The 20,119-nt window shown below is 36.0% G+C and overlaps 1 protein-coding gene across 3 annotated transcripts in view; it reads right to left on the reverse strand.

The window, feature by feature from the left end:
• VAV3 (vav guanine nucleotide exchange factor 3) overlaps positions 1-20,119 on the reverse strand; it is a 150,668-nt gene that overhangs the window by 11,932 nt on the left and 118,617 nt on the right. For all 3 annotated transcript variants that reach the window (XM_085068248.1, XM_085068250.1, XM_085068247.1), the window contains exons 20-25: positions 15,604-15,740; positions 11,873-11,938; positions 8,229-8,263; positions 6,315-6,431; positions 5,553-5,640; positions 2,058-2,187 (exon numbers count right to left, since the gene is read on the reverse strand). In XM_085068248.1, coding sequence (XP_084924374.1) covers positions 2,058-2,187; positions 5,553-5,640; positions 6,315-6,431; positions 8,229-8,263; positions 11,873-11,938; positions 15,604-15,740 — 573 coding nt within the window. The remainder of the gene's footprint in view (positions 1-2,057; positions 2,188-5,552; positions 5,641-6,314; positions 6,432-8,228; positions 8,264-11,872; positions 11,939-15,603; positions 15,741-20,119) is intronic.

Below are 20,119 nucleotides of genomic sequence, written 5' to 3' on the forward strand. Positions count from 1 at the left end.
CATGACTTATCTACTTCCTCTACTAAACAAACCACAGCCTAAAGTTTCCCAAATTTGCTCTAAATTCAGCCCAGCAGGGTTCACACAGCCTAGACATAAGGCTTTTCTCACATCAACTTGGTAAAAATGAACAAGACAGCTTAAAAACCAAGAGGAGTGACCCACAGATGGACTGTTAATCATGGACATTGGGGTTAAACAAATAAAACAAAAGAAAACAAACAAGAAAACAACAACAAATCACCACACACATGGGGACACACTTTACTGTCCGATCCATTAAAGGGAAGTGTCATTCAGAGTCAGTCTAGATAACGTAGCAGAATTATGTAAATCTATTAGATTTTACATGAGGAGTTTGAGAACTGAAAGGTTTTCCAGATCAGTTTGGTCTAAGACAAAACCTGCAGTTTCCACCAGCATAGTTTGCAGCATTATAGGGCTGATAGTTACTGTGGCAAAGATGCACTTCCTCATCTCCTTGACTAAAATGAAAGCATCCCAGTCATTTTCTTGCTCTCCCACATACTGCCCAAAAGATCTTGTAAAAGATAATGTTCTCTTCTGTATGATGACTGAAGTTATTTAGGATGTACCATAAATCTTGTATCTTGTAGAGCAAGAAATTATTGACTTCTTGCAGACTAGTAAATTGGTGGACAGTATGGATACATTCTAACTGGCCTAAGAAAGAAAACAATCTGCTTCTGCTCACTGTCAATAATAACTCAAACAAATGCAAAGTAAATCAAGCAGGACATATCCTCTCAACAATTAAAGCCTCAAAGCTGTATGGAGGCAAGGGATGAGGAAAGAACAAGAGATGGCAAGAAGGAGAGAGAAGCACAGGGAAACCACAATCTAAAGGGAGAGGAAAGGACAGGGCAGATAAATCCACCAGGAATGGAGATGTACAGCATAGAGAGGAGACAACTGACGGAAGTCCTGGGAAGCAGTGAAGGAGAACAGAAATGGAAAGATGAGCTGGGAGGTAAAGACAGTAAATGAAATACCTGGAGACACACACACTGGTTTCTCACAATCATCTGTCCTAAATTATCTTCACTTTAATTAGGAGAAGAAGAAAGCCTCTGAAGTTACAGAAATGTTATGGAATAGAGGCAAGAAAGTAAACAAAAGCTCACAAACACAGCTAATGAAAATAACAAAGCCACCACCATCATCATAAAAACCAGACTGGACCTTTTGGGCTTTCACAGCAGTCTCCATATTGTTAAAATCCCTATCAATTTTTATTTTGCTCTTATTACCTGTTACAGTACAAAGATGCAGCCATTGTCTGCAGAACAGCAAATCTAATATTTGCTCTTTGACAGAGACATTATATACTTTCTAGAGGCCAGCCACGTGGTAGTTTTTATCATTAACACTGAACCTGAACATATCCTAAAAATCATGCTAACTTCCACTTAAATTCTAAGAGCTTAAATAAAGGATACCACATGCATTGTAAGACTTCTCAGTTTATTTCTAAACTTAAAAAGTTTTTAACAGAGTTTACATTGCACAACAGTTCATTAACTTCCAGAAGCTTAGTAAGGGGACTCTAATAAACATTTAATGTTAAAATGCATGCATAATGATAATTATGATGTAGTAAATCTAGGGCTTTTTTACGCAATTATTTGGTATTACTGAGATGCTACTTCATAGGGCTATGCTACAAGACTGATTTATTTAAATCCTCTTTTAAGGATTAGAAATTGTCACAGATCTTAACACTTGTAGCTGCACATATGCAAATTTCTTAAGAAACTAGGCAAGATGCAGTTTAATCTCTCACCAGCATGTCTAATAGATTTTTTGAATATCAGGGAGATTTTCAGTTAGGCAGCAAGACAAGCTTGCTAGACATGTTTACAAATCTCCTGGCAGATCTGAATCTGCTTAGCTTCAAGAAAAAATCCTAGCTAAAAGCATTGCCATAGTAATTGGTTATATGTCAAAAATGAAAGATGAAGATGTTCAAAGTACCTTGTCCTTTTAATATATATATATATGACAGAAAGTAAAATACAAAAATTTATAATCCTCACCATTGCCACCTGTTCTGTTACTCCTTTGTCCCACTGAGTTTTCAGATTCTTTGTATGGAAATTGAAGAGTAGTATCCAAACTTCGAAAACCTTCTTTGAGAGAGTGGTGCTTGTAGTATTCTACAAGTTCCTTTCAGAAAAGAAAAACACTTTCATTGGAAATTGAAATCACATACTGTTCAATATTCTGGTGTACAGCCCATGACAGTTTTATTGTGCAAGTAACCTTATTTTATAATACATCCCATAACACATGCTTATTTTTTAAAATATATAGTATTCTAAAAATTGACAGCTTTTACATCGCCACTTACAAAAAATTAAACAGAAAAATAGCCACAACAAAAATCAGCTAAGTAAAATCTTTTTGTCAGATTTCTGCTCCTTTAAGTCAGGCTGAGAATGTATTTGCTTTTCTGGAGTCAGGTAGAAGGCAAGGATGTAATAGTAAATACCTCTGTTTTCTCAAATTTCTTTTGCAATGGTAAGTGATTTTTATCTACAAATGTATTTGTAAGCAAACAGATCTGAAATAAAGCACGTGGCTTGCATGTAAGTGTGTAAGTCAACAGCAACTTAATGCGCAGATACTCAGACCATGTAAAACTTTCAAGGCAGGGCAGGCTTGGGGGTGTGTCAGACAGGGCACACTGACTGAAAAATCCAGCATTTCATATTCTCCTTGCCCCCAGTCCAAAAATTCCATCTTCTCTCTGTGTGTGCATCTATATAAACATTCATAGCTACACATAGGAATATTTTATGTACACATATGCAAAAATCCACGTATGTAACTATAAAACAATAGCTGAAATAGTTTACGGAACCAAGAGTATGTTACTTGAGTTGCTACTCTAAACAAGACAACACCCATCAAAATTCTGATAACTCATGCGATTCCTTTGCAATCTTCAACCCCTGCCACTGTCTTTTACATTTGAATTAGCCCTAGAAATGTCAATATCACATCATTTGTACACAGAGCCAGAATAAAATTAAAAGTGACCAGACAATTCAAAGAAAACGTACTTCAATTGATCTATTCAAATATGGGATCTCACTCTTCAGAAATGCAAGCACAAGGCATTGTAAACCCTTCACGCCATTGCACTTATTTAATATTCAAATTTCCAAAATCAGAGTTGACCAAACCTAACTTCAGTTGAAATCTTACTGTGTTCAATCATTTCCTTCTACATTAAAAAAAAAAGCCAACCAAAACAAAAATACTACCAATAACCAACAACCAAACAAACAAAAAACCCAGCACCCCAAAAACCTATCAAAAGTTTTAGCCTGTAAGTGATACCTTAATTCCAGACAAACAAAAATGACTCTCAAATTATTTAGCCCTATATCTAATGCACGAACCCTTAATTCTTGGTAACAGCCTGGAGATTATTCTCTGAACTCTGGAGCACTTCACTCTCCACACTGTGAGCTGTTGAATATTCTGAAAGGCCATCTAAGGCAGAGGGCCAATGCTAAGTACAATCTACACCTGCTTTTAACAGTCCATAATCACAAGCACTCCAAGTAACCAGAAAGGCCAGGAGACTAAAAGCTCTTTGGGTTTTGCTGTTTGATATCAGCACATCATACAAGCTACAATGTCAGCAATGAAATTTTATTCCCATATCATCACTGAATATCCAGACACTCAGATTACCAAGGCAACACTGAGGGTGATTTCTAAGTAAGCAGCATTCAAAGTAGGATTTCTGGATAAATGGAAAACTAATTAGTATGAAACTTTTGTTATCTTTTTGCACAGTCTAAGTCTGTAAGAATTATGTTGTTTGGTAAAGGTAATTAGAATTCCAAATGGACAGATGTTATTTGTTGACAAAATAAGTAAAATGGTTCCAAACTGAGGGAGGGGGGGGGAACCCCACACTTCGTGCCACAGATTCAGCTACTTTTAAAGCTTAGGTTTTAACACCATCCTTCCAAGAAAACAGTAGACAGACAGCTGGCCTCTAAAACATGAATTGCACAAATCACAGTAGCAAGCTTACAAACAGGTAAGGTAAGCAGTCCCTGCCAGCATGGATAGCACTCCTCTGGAGTCTGTCATATTAACCTGACTCACAGCAGCAGCAGAACTGACCTTTCTCTGCACCCTGCTTTACACACTCAGCACATTTTAATTACTTTCGTGAAAGTTTTTCAAATGTACTATGAAAAGTACATACAAGAGCTCTTCTACCTTTTTTACCTCCGAAGTAGTACAAAATGCTGTGTCACTGCAGATCACTATTTAACGTTTCCATGGATGATGGCTTTGTGTCTCTTCTGCTCCCACTTCTACTCAGACTACTTTTGCTCCTCTTCTTTCAGATACTGTTACTTTTTCTCTTGTGTCTACCCAGAACAAAGCAGTTGTTCCACAGCACATACAAACAGTATTTACACTACCACTTGTCTTATTTAACTCTCAAGGGCAGACTTCATAATACCCTAAATCTGTGTTATAAAAGAATTCTTTCCTACTTGAACGTTAGCAAGGCTAAGCTGGGGCAGTGACATCCATACATTGGAAATTTCTTCCATCCTCTCAATTCTGTGATGCAATGCATATTCTTTTTGCTCATTTTTTACCCAGCTATTTCCTTTATTTATATTTCTGCTCTACTTTGGAACCTGCTCCAGTGCATTAAAGATCATCACCACCATAAGAAGATACCTGGCAGCATGGGACTCCAGCTGCCATGTTTTGTCAAGATCAGTTCCCAATGAATCATTTGTAGTGTCCACAGACAAGCAGCCCCCTCCTTCATGCATTTGAGCAGCACCATGATTTCTGTTGCTAAACAACTATAAGATCTCAGGCTCCCAGCCCTAACACTAAACTACTCACTGACTTGTAAGTGTGAAATGAAGATAAGAGCACAGAAACAGCTTGGTGAATTCTTCATCAGAAATTTTTCTTCTTTCTGTTCTATTGAGTACTTACAGATTATCATTTAATCTGTCCCCACTTCTAGGATGCTCTTGTTTTACAGAGTATCAGTCATTAAATTAAAATAATTTCTAAGGCTATCTGGTTTTCAAGCTTCTCCCTGCTTTTGTTTTGCATTCTATTTCATTTTTAACATTTTCACATGATTAAGTATGCATGAAGGAAGGCTGCTGCATAGATTTTAATCCAATTGATTCCTAAAAATCAAGATTTCCAAAGACACCATATTCTCCTTTCCAGATTCAGTCTAACTCCATAGCGGGCTGATGCATGGGATTCAAACTCCTGCTCTCTTCCACTTCACAAGGGACCCAGTCCAGTCCTAACAATTAATATGTAGTTTTAAGCACATAAAATTATCACTTAAGAGCTAAAACCATAAATATAAAATATTATGCTATTAGCAGGTATGGACACAATCCAAATCTCTCACTGTCACAGCTTTCTGGAATATCACAAACCCAAGTAGCTCTCTCTAACAGAAACAGCTAGAAAGAAAACCTCACATTGTTAAAAAGCTAATCAATGCTTACCATTAAATTTTTAAATTTTCTATTTTCTGCAATGTGGAAAAAGCCTTCTCTTGTTAAAATCTTGATGTGTTTCACTTCGTTATTGTACCTGTGGGCAATGAATAACTTATGAATATAAATGTGTTTTTAATCAGACACAATCAATAATTACCTGAGGGCATGCCCCTAGAACACCACACACATAAATTCTTAAGACAAAATGTATCTCTGTGCCAAAACAAAGTTGACATCTAATCAACCAAATATATTTATTGAAGTATGGCTAAAGAAGTAATCTGTAATCAGAAAAAAGTCACAACTAACTGCTCATTCTAACTGGGAATTCCCATGTTCTTCTTGCTTTTATATTCGTGTTGATAAGAATGAAAGCAAAAAAGACCCTCATAATAATGTGCATCAACAAAATTTATAATTACTGAATTGTCTGAGATGCAAAGGGTTTCAATGAGTCCTCACCAAAGTCAATGAAACAGCTCACACTGCATTCCAAACAATGCTTACTCTTTTCCAATACACTCGACCATTATTTTTGTACCCCCATTTGCTAAACCAGCATTATAAAACCATTCCTTCTTTCCTTCTATAAATCCTGGGTATTTTTGATGACAACTCCAGGTTTTTTTATATTGACTCTCTTAAAGGCTGCACACAATTATTTAATGGAAACAGCAGTTTATTTTCCATATTTATTTCAAATACCATCTAGACATAAATGAGAACAGGAAAACCTTCTTGAGAAATTCTTATTCCACTTGCACTTACTTAATACTAATTGCATATTCTCCTGATTCTTTGGTCCTGTGCCGCACCAGGTAAGTGCTATTTACTCTGTTAATTAGTTCACTTTCTGCCTGCAATCGTTCCATTGCTCCTGCAAACCTGTAACACAGAAAATAAAAATTGCTTCTGCTTTTTTCCAAAGTTCCAAAGGTCTATTATATATGCAACACAGAGTGCAAATATCCTACATATCATGGGGACCAAAAATATGTCAGTTGCAACTGAATACCACTTCCATATTTCTGAATGAAGAATAAAACACAAAAAAATTCCACTGTTGGAGGTTGCAGAATTCTTAATTAGAAAATAATTCTCATTGTGCACACCTTGAATACAATATCTGCCAAGGAAAGTGCTTGAGCCCAAGCATTAGCTGAATCACTACCAGCCTGAAAATTTCATAAAACCAGCTGGTTTATCTAAATAATTTGTTGCAAGTGAAACAATACAACAGTGGTCCAGAACCTCTGAAACTCCCTGAGTTCTAGGGAGCTTTATGTTCACAGAATGGACAATCAGCCACCAAAAACAGATTAGGTCACAAAAAGACCTGTGTGAAGATGTAGCACTTGCACAAAGACAGTATTTTATTTTGTTTCGTAATTATGCATAACCTTTAAAGGCTAAAGTGCAATGGGTATACCCAACATCCAGAGGAAAAATAAATAAATCAGCCAAAAGCGTCCAAATTTGGAAAAGTTAATGCTAAGTATTGAAAGCTAAGACAAATAAATCACTGATTCTGCAGCCTGCCTGCATAAGCAGATTTGTGCCCTTGCTCTGCCTTGCTGATTTGCGTAGGACATCATGAAAGGCTGTCAGCAGACATTTATTTGCAAAACTAGAGGTTAAACTGTTAATTGGGAAAAGTGACCTAGCTTCCAGGGAAATTATGCTTATCTTACCGTTTTACAAAGTAATCTAAAGGCTGCCACTGCCACAGACCACCACCACGTAAAATTTCACACTAATACATCACTACCAATTAGAAAGGAGCTTTAAGTAAAAAAATAGTTCTTTATTAGAAATCCATAGAAGATAAAGACTGATGTTAATAATATGCTTTCTTCTAACAAAATTATAAATATAGCAAATGTTAGAAATTAATTCAAAATACCAATTTTAAATATTAAACATTCTACTTGGGTTGTTACGAAAAAATCAGTATTTGTTTAGATGTGATCCTGATTTCACTTTTGGCAAGTTAGAGGAAACCAGAACTGATATCTAAATGACAACGCATAAAACCAGTGAAAGAACACAAGTGATGGTGACTCTGCTCTCTCAGAATCACCATGTCTTTTTGAGAAGCAAGCTGAGTTATGGTAAAGAGTTCACACACTTCATAAACCCCAGAGCAGCAGTGGTTGCAGTTTTGATACACCATCTTTTTCACAGAGGCATCAAGGTTGGAAGAGACCTCCAAGATTCATCTAGCCCAACCAGCAACCTTGTACCACCATAAACACCCTAAATCATTTTCCCAGGTGCCACTTGTATCTCTACAGTTTTCATGTTGTTGGGGGTTTTTTAGGGAAATGCAGATTATTCATGATACAAGATGTGTTTAACATTATTAATTCCTTTATTCACTTAACATGTAAGATATACTTCCATGCTTCCTATTATAGTCATCTCTTATTATTCCATTTCAGACCTCTGGGACTAAGGCTTTACAGGCACAGACTTGTAAACAAAATATCAAAATCCTTAAGCACTTTATTATATTAGAAATGCTTTTAGGCAATGCATGGTATTGTTTGCCCAAGCTACTGCACAATGTCTTCTTCTGAAGCCTAGAAAGGTTAAACCAATATAATTTAAATTGTAATAAAAACAGTTACTTTCTGTAACTGCCCCTTTCAGAGATTCTTGTAAGACAAGACAGGGACTTACCACAGTTGTGAAGAATAGTCTACTGGTTTAGGAACCTACGATATCAAAAGATACACAGAATAAGGATCAAGATTTTTTTTTCTAAAAAAGAGAAACTAGATCGCATTGATTTAACTGTCAATATCCAGATGCTCTAATTAGTCTAAAAGTCTGTTTTCTTTAAAGGAACTTATAATAAAGGACCAATATTCCATATCATTCTGAAAGCAGTACAGAATATTTTAAGCTCTCTTCTATTTGGGTATTTTTACTTCACAGTTTGGGTATTTTTACTTCACAGAACTGTTCAAAGCTTTTCTGACAATGCCTATGTTCAAATTTCATACACAAAATAGCTCAATGCTATGTGTTGTGGAAAAGTATCAATAAAATGTGCAACAAATTTACAGTAATGTATCAAATTTATTTCATATATCAAGGATTGTGTGGCCTTAGACTGTCTACTGGGAAATATGGTGTACAATCTTCTGAAAGACCTGAGGATATTCCACAACTTCTATTGCATGACATCATTCATTCATTTGTATTTCACTAGGTTAACTCTGGTACTGTATCTTGGTAAGCATGTAATTTGATCCTGAAATTAAATTTAAAAAGTTAAGCAAACTGCAATCAGCTTGCAAAATGGGTATTATATGTACACAAACATACGCATACATAATGTTTATTCATGCACAGGATAGACACTATAGCAATTCCTATGAAAATCAGCATTTCATCTTGATCATCTCCCATTAGTGTATGAGAACTCAGTATTACCTTACTCTTTTGAACAATGTGTGAAAATGCACAGTGCTGAATAACTGATTTCAGTGAAAGCTTAACATACATCCCACAAACGTATAACTTAAGGTCATTTATCCTTAGATAAGCAAATGTGTTTTGGTTTTTTCCTTCAAGTAAAACCAAAGAATGTTTTATTTTCTGGACTCTAATAAGGAAGAAATTACAGTAACATTCTTCTCACAATTTTTTATCCATGATATATTGAATGTCTTCAACAGAGACTTCCAAAAAGAAATCAAGTCAAGAAAATATTATTATAAAGGCCTACAAACTTAAATTGATTGAAATTGCAATAAATTACAACTCCCACTAACTTGACATCAGGTATCAACCAAGATCTCTACCAAGTCTCTAAACTTGACCTTGAAATAAACTTCAGTGTGGAACACGTTAAAGTTGTCTGTGATAAAACCAGGCTCACATGTTAGGCTTGTGCAGCAGTAAATCTACCCAAGTATTAAACAGTCCTTTAGTCTAGCTCTTGGGATAAAAAAAGGAGACATGCATTATTCCCAACCAGCATAGACAAAGGGCTCTGGAACAGCAGCACCTGCAGTGCTGGCAGCATGTGAACCCCTCAGGAGCACAGGGGACCTAAGTGAGCCAGCTATCACCCCTGGCAGCAGCACTGGCTTTTCACATCCCTACAGATACTGACAGTGTTACTCAGCCAGCTCTACTTCTAATGGGGAGACTTGGGAAAGAGCATGTTATACGTTTTAGTGGATCAACCAAATGACACATTTCAAGGCCAACTAAGCATTTACAAAGTTTTTACACATTGCAAGATATTCTTAAATAGTCCAAATTTTTCAAATAGTGCCAATAAGTTGGAAAGGCTATAAAAATTCACAGATGGTTTAAGTCCATCCTCCAGAGCAGTTAAATGAAAGATTGTAGCCCCTTTTATGAATTCTGAATGGACAAATATATAACAAGTGTTGTTCATTGTGATAAAAAAGGGTGAAATCAAATGTTATTTCAGAAGCTCTTGGCTCATATTGTGTTATGTATCCAATGCCTCTACAGAAATTAGAAAAATGGAGGATAGCTAGGAAGAAACAGATATTACTCATATAGTGCATAAAATGTCTGCTGATGTACACCACTTATTTTAAAGGGAAAAAATCGTTTATAGGTACATCTGTGGAATGTCTGGGATATAGATATTCCAGAGCTCAGCAGTTTTTCATTCAATATTCATTCCTAAAGTCTTCTGATATATGGATTTTATGCTGTTTCTGGGCATTTTTATATCAGATGGTTGTAAAGACTGTTAGACTTAATAATAACAGTAAAAGTTATAGCATGTTTAAAACCCAATTGATGTTTCAGTATCTTTAACTGCATCATTTATCATAATAAGATGTTTATATTTCATCCTTCCACGTTAACAGTGGTGAAGCATCAATTTATCTTTTTGTTCTGATCACGACAGCAGTTGGTAACATTTCATGAATAGTATTTATCCATTCTGTAAAACTGTGTTATTTTCAATACTCCTCTAAATAGTGTATTTTAAATTTAGCAGAAAGGTTTACCATTAGAAAGAGACCTTCACAACACCCTAGCAGCATTTTTCCTGACTTCAGATATTTCACTGCCTGTGCTTTTAAAGTATATTGGTGATTCCTAAAAATGCTGCTAGTTGCTGTCAATGACACTACAAAATGACTGACAGGGTCACTAACAGTGATACCACAGCATAGGAAATCCCCCACTTGAACAATAAGTGAGGGGAATTCACAAATTTAACAAGAAGCAAAGGGTGGAGGGATGAAAGTTAAATTCACACAACGATTTCATCTTTATTTCAGATTTGTTCTCTCACCCAAACAAACACAACTTGTACCTATAAATGTTCTGTGCATTCCTCTTCAAACAAAATTCTAGAAATACAGGGTACTAAAGATGTCTTATGGTATGCTAATGTACTTATACTCCTTAGGATCACATGTATACTTGTTCTGGAAACAAAGGCACAATACAAGCCCCAAAGGTGTATCAAAATGCAGCCACTAAGAGCTGATTCCACCTACTTATAAAAACCATTTAAATGGCATATCTTGATTGCTGTAACAAAAACAATTCTATTAGTAAGTCAAACTGTTGCAAATCAGGTTAAAGTAAGTGCAAACTGCCTTAAAGCAAAGTAAGGAATAGGATTCATTACTGGGTTTATGGGTTTTCATCAGTTAACTTCAACAAAGGAACCCAGTAATCTGATGCACAGTGTTACAGAGGGCAGAGAAGGAACAAGTGTATATTAATACATCACCACATCTGTACATAAAGCTCTTGAGTACATATTATAAAATTATTTTTCTTATTACTTTCCCGAACTTTTCTAGATTGAGAAAATTCTTGTGTGAAATAAAGACAGGTAAGAACCTAAAGAAAGAAGAAAATTTATCAAGCAGTCAGAATTCAAAGTTTTATATTAGTTTTACAATTTTTAAACTCACTACTTAGGGTGTAATCCCTCTCTCTAACCCAAAGTGACTGGGGAATAGATTAGAGCCACAGCATTCTCACCTTCCTGATGGAGAAGGAAGAAAGTGCACTTTCACATAAAATGTATTTGATCTACACTCTGGAAACTCTTCAGACAGTTCAATTTATTAATATTCCCAAAAGTTAAAGCTGCTTATCAAACTTGTTTTCTTAACATGTCCTACTTACATCCAATAACCAAAAGTATTATAATGCTCTATTTTAAGCAACACTGAACATACCATGAAAGCATAAAGAAACTAGAAACAAAATAATTTTTTGTGAGGTAAAATTAATCTTGATGAACTAATGAACTAGGTAGTTTTCCTGTAAGGTGGCAAACAGAACTAAACAATTCAACTTACACATGGGCTAGGTTTTACTGCATCACTTGGGAAGAATCCAAGCTCTCCAGTTGTTAGATTTCTCCCCTAAAAAGAAAAAAAACATTTTTGAGACATAATTGGGATTAATAGTAAATAATAATACATGCACAGGGATTTAGGACAAAAAGTATATCCAAGAGTCTTCAAAACAAAATGCTGCTCTAATAAAGCGTTGCTCAACATTTCTGTGGGTTTTGTAGTTTTGTTGGGGGTTCTAATATAATTAAGTAATAATTATAACTGATAGATCTGAAAGCTCTGAGAGATGAGAGGCAAGAAGGGAGCTCAGAGACTGGGATGTGATTCCCAGTTCTGTCAATGTCTGCCAGTGTCTGATATCTTCATTAATGTTAATTATCTCCTTTCAAGTTACTTCGTCCTCAGCTGGCATTCTACAGAAAGCTGCCATGCTACAACATTGCAGATCCCCAAAATGCCTACCCCCCCATGCAGGGGTGGCTGCAGCACCTGAGAGATCAAACTCCGGTGGGAATTCAAAGCTAGTGATCCAACAGCCCATTCAGACACTAAGTTAAGCATTTCCATCAGTGATGCCAATCAATGGAAATCGACTGGGCAGGAGAATATTAACAGAATTAAAGATTACACTCTGTCTGTGATATACTGACATGCTGCAGATGCACCCACAGAACTGGGAGACCAGGGACAGAATTGCATCCCCCAGGGCCTAAACTGAGCCTTTTGTGTAGCACAGCTGCTGACCCCACAAAGTGGCAGGACCACCAATTTCCTCTGGGCTTCTAAGCACCAAAAGTGACCTGATCATCACAAATCCACACATCAGCAGCTCACACCCAGTTCAACACCAACCAAGCTTTTCTGAAGAATACCTTAAAAACATCTTTTTATTCCTAGTAGTATTTGGCAGTGACCACACATTTCAGAGTAGAAGAGAGCACATAGCTAAAATTTCTGAACACAGATTCATAAAATGAAGGCATCAAAATGTGTATTTTGGCAAAGAAATGTTTTAATTTAACTGATTTTTTAAAAGCACATAAATACTTAAGCTCCATTAAATGTAATATACTGATTGTAAACATAATATACTCTCAGTATTTGGCAATGAGATGAAGCATGAGTACTCTACAAGCATTAAAATCTTGCGAATTACATTTCTTTTTTGATGGCATACCTGCAACATTAAAAAATTTAAAAGGGAAAAAGATCTCCATGAAGAGGCATGAAATTTCTTCAGAGTTTTAGTTCATTTTGTTTCTCTAAAACAAAATGTGCAATTCTACCATTATACCACCACAGAAAACAGAACTCAGAAAATTCAATAGAGTGGAGATAAACAAAAAAAAAAAGTTTATGAAAAAATAAAAACATTCTTTGATTGGTGCTATCCTAAGCACAATAAATGAGTGCATCATTTTCCATGGGAGATCATTATGCAATTTACCACAGACAGTAGCTGCCATCCTTACCAAATACAGAGAGAAGCGCAGAGGAGAGGGAAAAGCAGGTAGGCAGTATTTAAGCGAAATATGCTTTGTACCAGGGATACTTAACTTGAGAATTATGTGCAAACAAATGACAATCTTACAGATTTGAACCTGTATACAGCAAAGCTTCCTTGCCCCCTTTCACACCATCTGCCTGAATGCAGGTTAGCCTTTGCATCCATACATTCTATGTACTCCTGAAACACAAACCCCTCTCAAGTACAGACTTAAGCAGAGCTCTGATACAGTCTGCCATCTAAGCGATACTTATTTTCAATACTAATCATACCTGAATAGCAAGTGGTACCACACTCAGTAAGACCAACCACTGAACAAAACATATTAACTTCCATGAAAACATGTTTGACTACACTTCAGCTACAGCTCAAGCACTGCTTAGTAACTTGAATTGTTTATTTGATGTGCTGTAAAGAATGAAAAAATCTTACCTAAACCACATATACTTTTCTATTACAATCCCTTGAATTTCTAAACTGAGCAACAGACAACTTAAAAATCCATTGTAATATTTAGTCTTGTGGGTCAGCTGTAAAGTACCCTGAAATGCCTCTTGAATAATTAAAGATTTTAATATAAATTGCATTTTGCAGGCTTTTTCTTAACATGCTTTTTAAAAAGCAGATATCATTAAAAGACTCACAAAAATGTGTATTAAGCAGTCTGTGACAAGAGAGGATAAAAAATTCCTGAATGATGCTAATGGAAATGACAACTTCCATTAGGATTCAAATTTATTACTGAGGCTTCTAGGGAAAAGCCTCACACACTTTCTGGTTTCTGCTAGTTAAACACAATGAGATTCTAGCTAAATTCTTTAGCATGATAATCACAAATAACCTCTAAGACAATTTCCAGTAGATTGAGTTGACAGATGTGTTTGAACATGGCAATAGAATCAGTCCCACACCGTGCCAGTAATTTTGGCTTGTACTAATTGTATTAGTCAGACAATTACCTTCCAGCCAGTCCTAAGTCAAGAGCAGGTTTAAATGCTCCTCCAAGTCAGAACTCTAGACCTTGCAGAACCAAGTCCTACATACAAAACTACACAGGTCAAACTCGGTCATCTGAAAAGATTTCTTTTTAGTGATGTGAATTACCCATGGTCTGCTAAGTAAAAAGGCTGGGGAGGTTTTGGAGGGGAGTTGGTTTGGTTATTGGGTTTGGAGGGCTTTTGGGGAGGCGGTAAGGTGGTTGGGTTACACCTATTTACATATTTTTTCAATAGATAAAGTAATTTTCCTGTTTATTTCTTCCCTCAATTAAATGTTCAGGATAATACAGTGACATAGGAAGAGTTCACTCATCCAGTCCTGAAAAGTTTGGAGAAGATTCCATCCTAAGTTTAGCCAGAAAAACAAAAGCCAAAACAAACAAGTATTACCTAACTAATGAAAAAGACGAGACAGTTTTTATATTATATTCATTACCTTATTACAGCTTTAAAGAAAAAAAGAAAATCATGAAGACAAACAGAGGACTAACAGTTCAAGAAGATAGATATTTTCCAGTTGTTGTTCTATTAATCTTCTGAAAGTTCTTCTATTCAGCTCTATTTCCATGTATCCAATAATAAAAACAATTAAGAAAGCAATCAAGAAAAATGAGACACACTTTAATGCATTTATTGTTAAACCGAATGCAAGTCAGCATTTTCAATGTCTATAGCTCTCAATTAAGAAAGTTTAGGAACATAAGTAGTGATGTGAATCACACGACAGCAAATTTTGCCATCAATAGAATATACTTTTCCTATGCATTTAAAAATACCCTATTCTTAATTGACTTGAGACAGTCATCAGGTAGTTTAGGTGTGGTTCTGTTTTGCAGAGCTTTTTCTCTCCCCTATAAATCTAATATTCACTAACTGAGTTTTGTAAACACAGCTGTTACTTCTGGTGTGTGAAAATTCACAAAACTTTGCTTTTTGTGCCAAACACTCTTTAACTCTTGTACTTTCACTAGGATTGCCACCAGTGTCATGTTCTTGCAGATCTATTCACTGCAACTTTTACTTTAAGGTCGCACAAACGAAGCTCTACACCATATAGGAACTACTGGCAATTTAAAAGCAAAATTAGCTGCATCAGACATTTATTTGGATAAACCACAAAGAATTTTGCTGTTGTTTAAAAAGAAAAAAGTTACAATAGCAATATATCAATAAGAAGTTGATATCTGGATAGACAGAATATAGCCATTTGCTAAATGATACAGTACCTGCCAAAATAAGCTATGTGCATCTCCTCTAATTAGTTCAATAGTGTCCCCAATCTGGATATGCAATGGTGGGCCATCTTGAGCTGCTGGCTGCGGTATTCCATTGTAGTTCCGAATTACTTGCATTTTTGGTAAACCTAAAAAAACAAACAAAAAACCCCAAAACATAAAAAACATAAACAAACAAACAGGGGGAAAAAACCCCATGATCCAGAATCTATTTTTACTTAATAGCAATCTGTAGGACCTGAAAACCACAAGAGCAATGAAGCAAAGAAACACTATGGCTTTAGCAGGTACATGACTAAGGCACTAGTACTTAGTACTACCTGGCATTACTAGTAATACCGACCACAACCCAATAGAAAATAATTATGTTGGAGAAACATCTCTATCCTCCTTTCTTCTTGGGGTAAAGCTGATTTCATGCCTATGGAGACTCTTCCCTGTACATGTGCACCCCTAGTTCTGCATAGGGTTCAAATATTAAGGCTTATCGTTCAAGGCAAAGATTGAATTACTGTAAAGACACCAATATGGATAATCTCATCTGCTTTAGAACAATAAAACCAAAAACCTACGGCCAATGTGAACATGGCCAAGAGTCAGGATCACAATTCTTTCAGGTTTCTCACAATACTTTTTTTTTTTGGGTTACAAAAATATTTCTGGATCAATAGCTTGAAGCAATTGAAGGACTCATTTTCAAGACAAGAACTCTAGGCGCACACTACTCCTTTTACATCAACACTGGCTGCATCTAGACAACTAGATGTGTTGGGACATTTTTGTTTGGTTGGTTTGTGAGGGTTTTTTTAAAGAGAGCAATCCACTTCCTGAAACACAATTTTTTTTTTTCCCAACAATGAGTCTGTCTGGTTGTACAAAGAAGTAAAGCATTGTTTATAACTACAGTTCAATAATCCTCCACAGGCATGTATCAAGGGGGGGGGGGGGGGTAGGAGGATTTCAGTCAAAAGATAAAACTGTGGAGACTGTAACCCTATGTTTTATAACTTTGATGGCATTTTTTTAAAAAAAACCCAACCTTTTAAGCATTATGGACAGCTAGTTTAGAGCACTCAAAGAGGGTGCTCTGATACTATGAGAATACTTGAAATCAAGTGAAGCACCACCCACTCCATAACAAATATATTATAGCTTTAGGGACTTTTAGAAAAGCTTTTTTGCACTCTACTTACTGCCAAGGAAAGCATTTTATCACAATAGATCTATTTTTAATTACTCTCTATCTTTAAAAAAAAAAGTTACACAATGATTGTCCTGGTTTTAACTGAGCATGGGATTTTAAGAATCACTATCATTAAGTGGGCATATCAATTTAAAATCTTAACCAGAAAGTTTTTGGTTAAGTAAGAGTTTTGAAAGAATGCATAGTAATAAATTTGGTAAGAGTGAAAGCCTGCAAAGTCAAGGTTGCTGGGCTGCCATATTTAACAGATTTCTTGCTGGAAGGTCATTCATTAACTTCATTCTGAAAACAAAGGATCAGCAGGCACACAAAAGACTTATTTCTGTTGCAAGATCATTACTGTAATTTAGGTGGCAATAAACAAACATCCATGATCTCCTCTAAATTGTAGAAAACATCAAAGAGATCACCTTCAATAATTACTACTCTCTGTATTAATGAATAAATACTAATCCCAACTGCTGATGAAACATTAAGCAAAGTAACACCAACTCTTACGTTACTCAACCCAAACGACACCTTAACTTCTACTGTTTCTGCAAGTTATCTGGCATCCTTAAAATCAGCACCTAATTATTAGTGAGCTATTATTCCACTTAGGCAAGTACTAGATCTTACTTTGCTTCTTAACTGAAGGCTTTAGTGCTTTCAAATACTGATTCACCATCAACCAATGCTTCATTTACTGCAAGGCAAATTGAAGTAATGCTGCATACAAGTGTCTGCTGAAAGCTGACAACTTTGTCCTAACGCAAGGAAACCCCAATCAGAATATGAATTATGTTCTGCATATGTGGTAAAAAAACTGTGAGCATATGCTCATCTTACAGACATACTTGGAAGTCAAAGAAAATGCACAAAAAATTGTTCACTTTATAAAACCTTGTATTGGGTGATCTAGTTTATCACATTTTTAGTGGGCAGCTATAACATACTTAAAACCTTACCCTTGGACTGATTTTATCAGAACATGCTCAAGAAATAGTGAGGTACTTTTCAATTAAAATAGTGGTGGTTTTTTAAGATACTATAATGCTTAAATTATTAATCATAAGCATGGAAAAGTACTTTTTATTTCTATTCCACTGGTAATTACTATTATTGGCATCTCTAAAAACCAGGGCAAGAGAACTACAGGAAAAAAAAAGGAAAATTTTGCTGTGTCAACTAGCAGAATTATTCAAAAGGTAACACAGAATTAATCCTGTTAAAACATATCATGCCTTGAATACTTGTGTATAATTCAGTATGCTTAATTCTGTAAAATCCTACGGCAATTTTGATTATAAAGTTACCTTGGCAGATACAATGTTGGAAGATTTGATCTAACACCTCTTGACATCACTAGAAATAATCCTATCACTTAAATAGGCTTTTGGGTTACAGCCTTAATTGAGTTTATTATCTTGTTTCAGATCCCTTCTTAAAACATGTTCGTTGTAATGCCTATCAAAAGTATAACTACTGTGCTCATTTACTTGCTACAGCTGGTCTCTACTGCGGTGACCAATAAATCTTATTTTTCTACTGCAAAGTTATTACCTATTTTATCCAATTGTTATCTTTGACCTACTCAGGAGTTTTTTGTGCTCAGTGTTGTCATTGCTGTGAACATACACTGCCTAGCACAATGTATGTGCACTATCACCAGACTCACATAAACCAGCACCTGGAATAATAGGGATACATGGCTAGGATTCCATTATAGTGCAACAATATACAGTAATCAATGACATTGCAATGTTGTTCTGTACTACTTTCATTCCGACATTTCTGTAATGATACTACATGCTAGCTTCAAGGCCATGGATCAAAAATGCATGGGTAAACAAGGGAAATTATATTTTAGTGCTAATTATTTTAGCACACATTGGATTTGACTCAGATTCTGAAATGCACTTCATACCTCAAAGTAAAACAACTGAAGGGAAATTCCTCCTTTAACAACAGGAGTGTCTGAGTGACTGAGAGACACGTTCATTTCAGTGTCAAGAATACCACACAAGCATACACAGCCTGTATCAATGAAAGATATAAAAGCAGTGAGTGTACAACTAATGTTTTACTAGTTGTATGAAAACATCAAAAGGACCTATCCCTAAAATTCGATTTTAAACTTTTATTTTTAATCAGTTTTTCCAGGAACTAAAGACTAAATTAAATCTTTCAATGAATCAATCAATCAATCAGAAACAAGTACATACTATTCTGGAATAACTAAATTTTCCATGGGTAAGTGCCCTTCTCATAGAACTTCGCTTATATCACCGTTAAACATGGAAGAAATAAATGGGGTACAGAAAAGGTAATAAACTGAGGTAAAGTCAAAAAGCTCCAAACAGAATGCTCAACTTCCTTATCACCATTTAATTACAGATTTGATTACAGCAGCTCAGAAACAATTTGGCAGACATACACTGAGCTAGTGTAAATTTAACTGGACAAACTGGTCAGCCTTCACCTCCTAACATATACAAAGGACACTGGGGCATCTACTGTTCATTTTAGAATTCTATACTCTGAGCATTTAGAATTGTGGTGGCCTTGGCTGGGTTTTCTTCACAGTCGGTAGTATGAGGCTACCTATGGTTTGAATTTGTGCCGAAAGCAGGGTTTGCTTGAACAATGTCAAGGCCTTCTCTGCTCCTGGTACCACCCTGCCAATTGGCTGGAGGTGCACAAGAAGCTGGGAGGGGTCACAGCTGGGACAGCTGGCCCCAACCGACAAAGAAATAAGCCATTCCATATGACACCAGGCTCAGGATATAAAGCAGGGTGAAGGAGGAGGAGGTGTTTGGAGTGTTGGCATTTGTCTCCCCAAGTCACTGTTACAAATGATGGAGTCCTGCTTTCCTTGGGATGACTGAACACCTGACTGGCCAGAGAATGTGGTGAATGAACTCCATCTTTTGCTCTCCTTGCGTGTGCAGCTTTTGCTTTAGCTGTTAAACTCACTTATCTCAACCCACGAGTTTTCTCACCTCAGTGTTTTGTTCCTGGCTGGTGTTAAAACGCAACAAGAATCTTCTACTTTTCAGTGTAAATTAGTTCACGGCCAGCTTACATTCATATAGAAACAGCAGCCTGCATAGTTCTTTTCCTTGTGTGCATTTATTTTCATACTACAGTTAAAGAGAGCAATCATACCCCTATTAACCTTCATTTTGCTAGGCTAAACGAGCCAAGTTCTTTTAGCTTCCTCTCATAACAGACCAATTCCTCTGAGGCACTACACCAAGTGCTTTACAGAAGTTCAGACAGGCAAGATCTAGAATATTTTCCTTGTCTATCTTGACATTTAAT

Source organism: Lichenostomus cassidix, chromosome 8 (assembly GCF_008360975.1).
Source record: "Lichenostomus cassidix isolate B80296 chromosome 8, HeHo_3.0, whole genome shotgun sequence".
NCBI lineage: Eukaryota > Metazoa > Chordata > Aves > Passeriformes > Meliphagidae > Lichenostomus > Lichenostomus cassidix.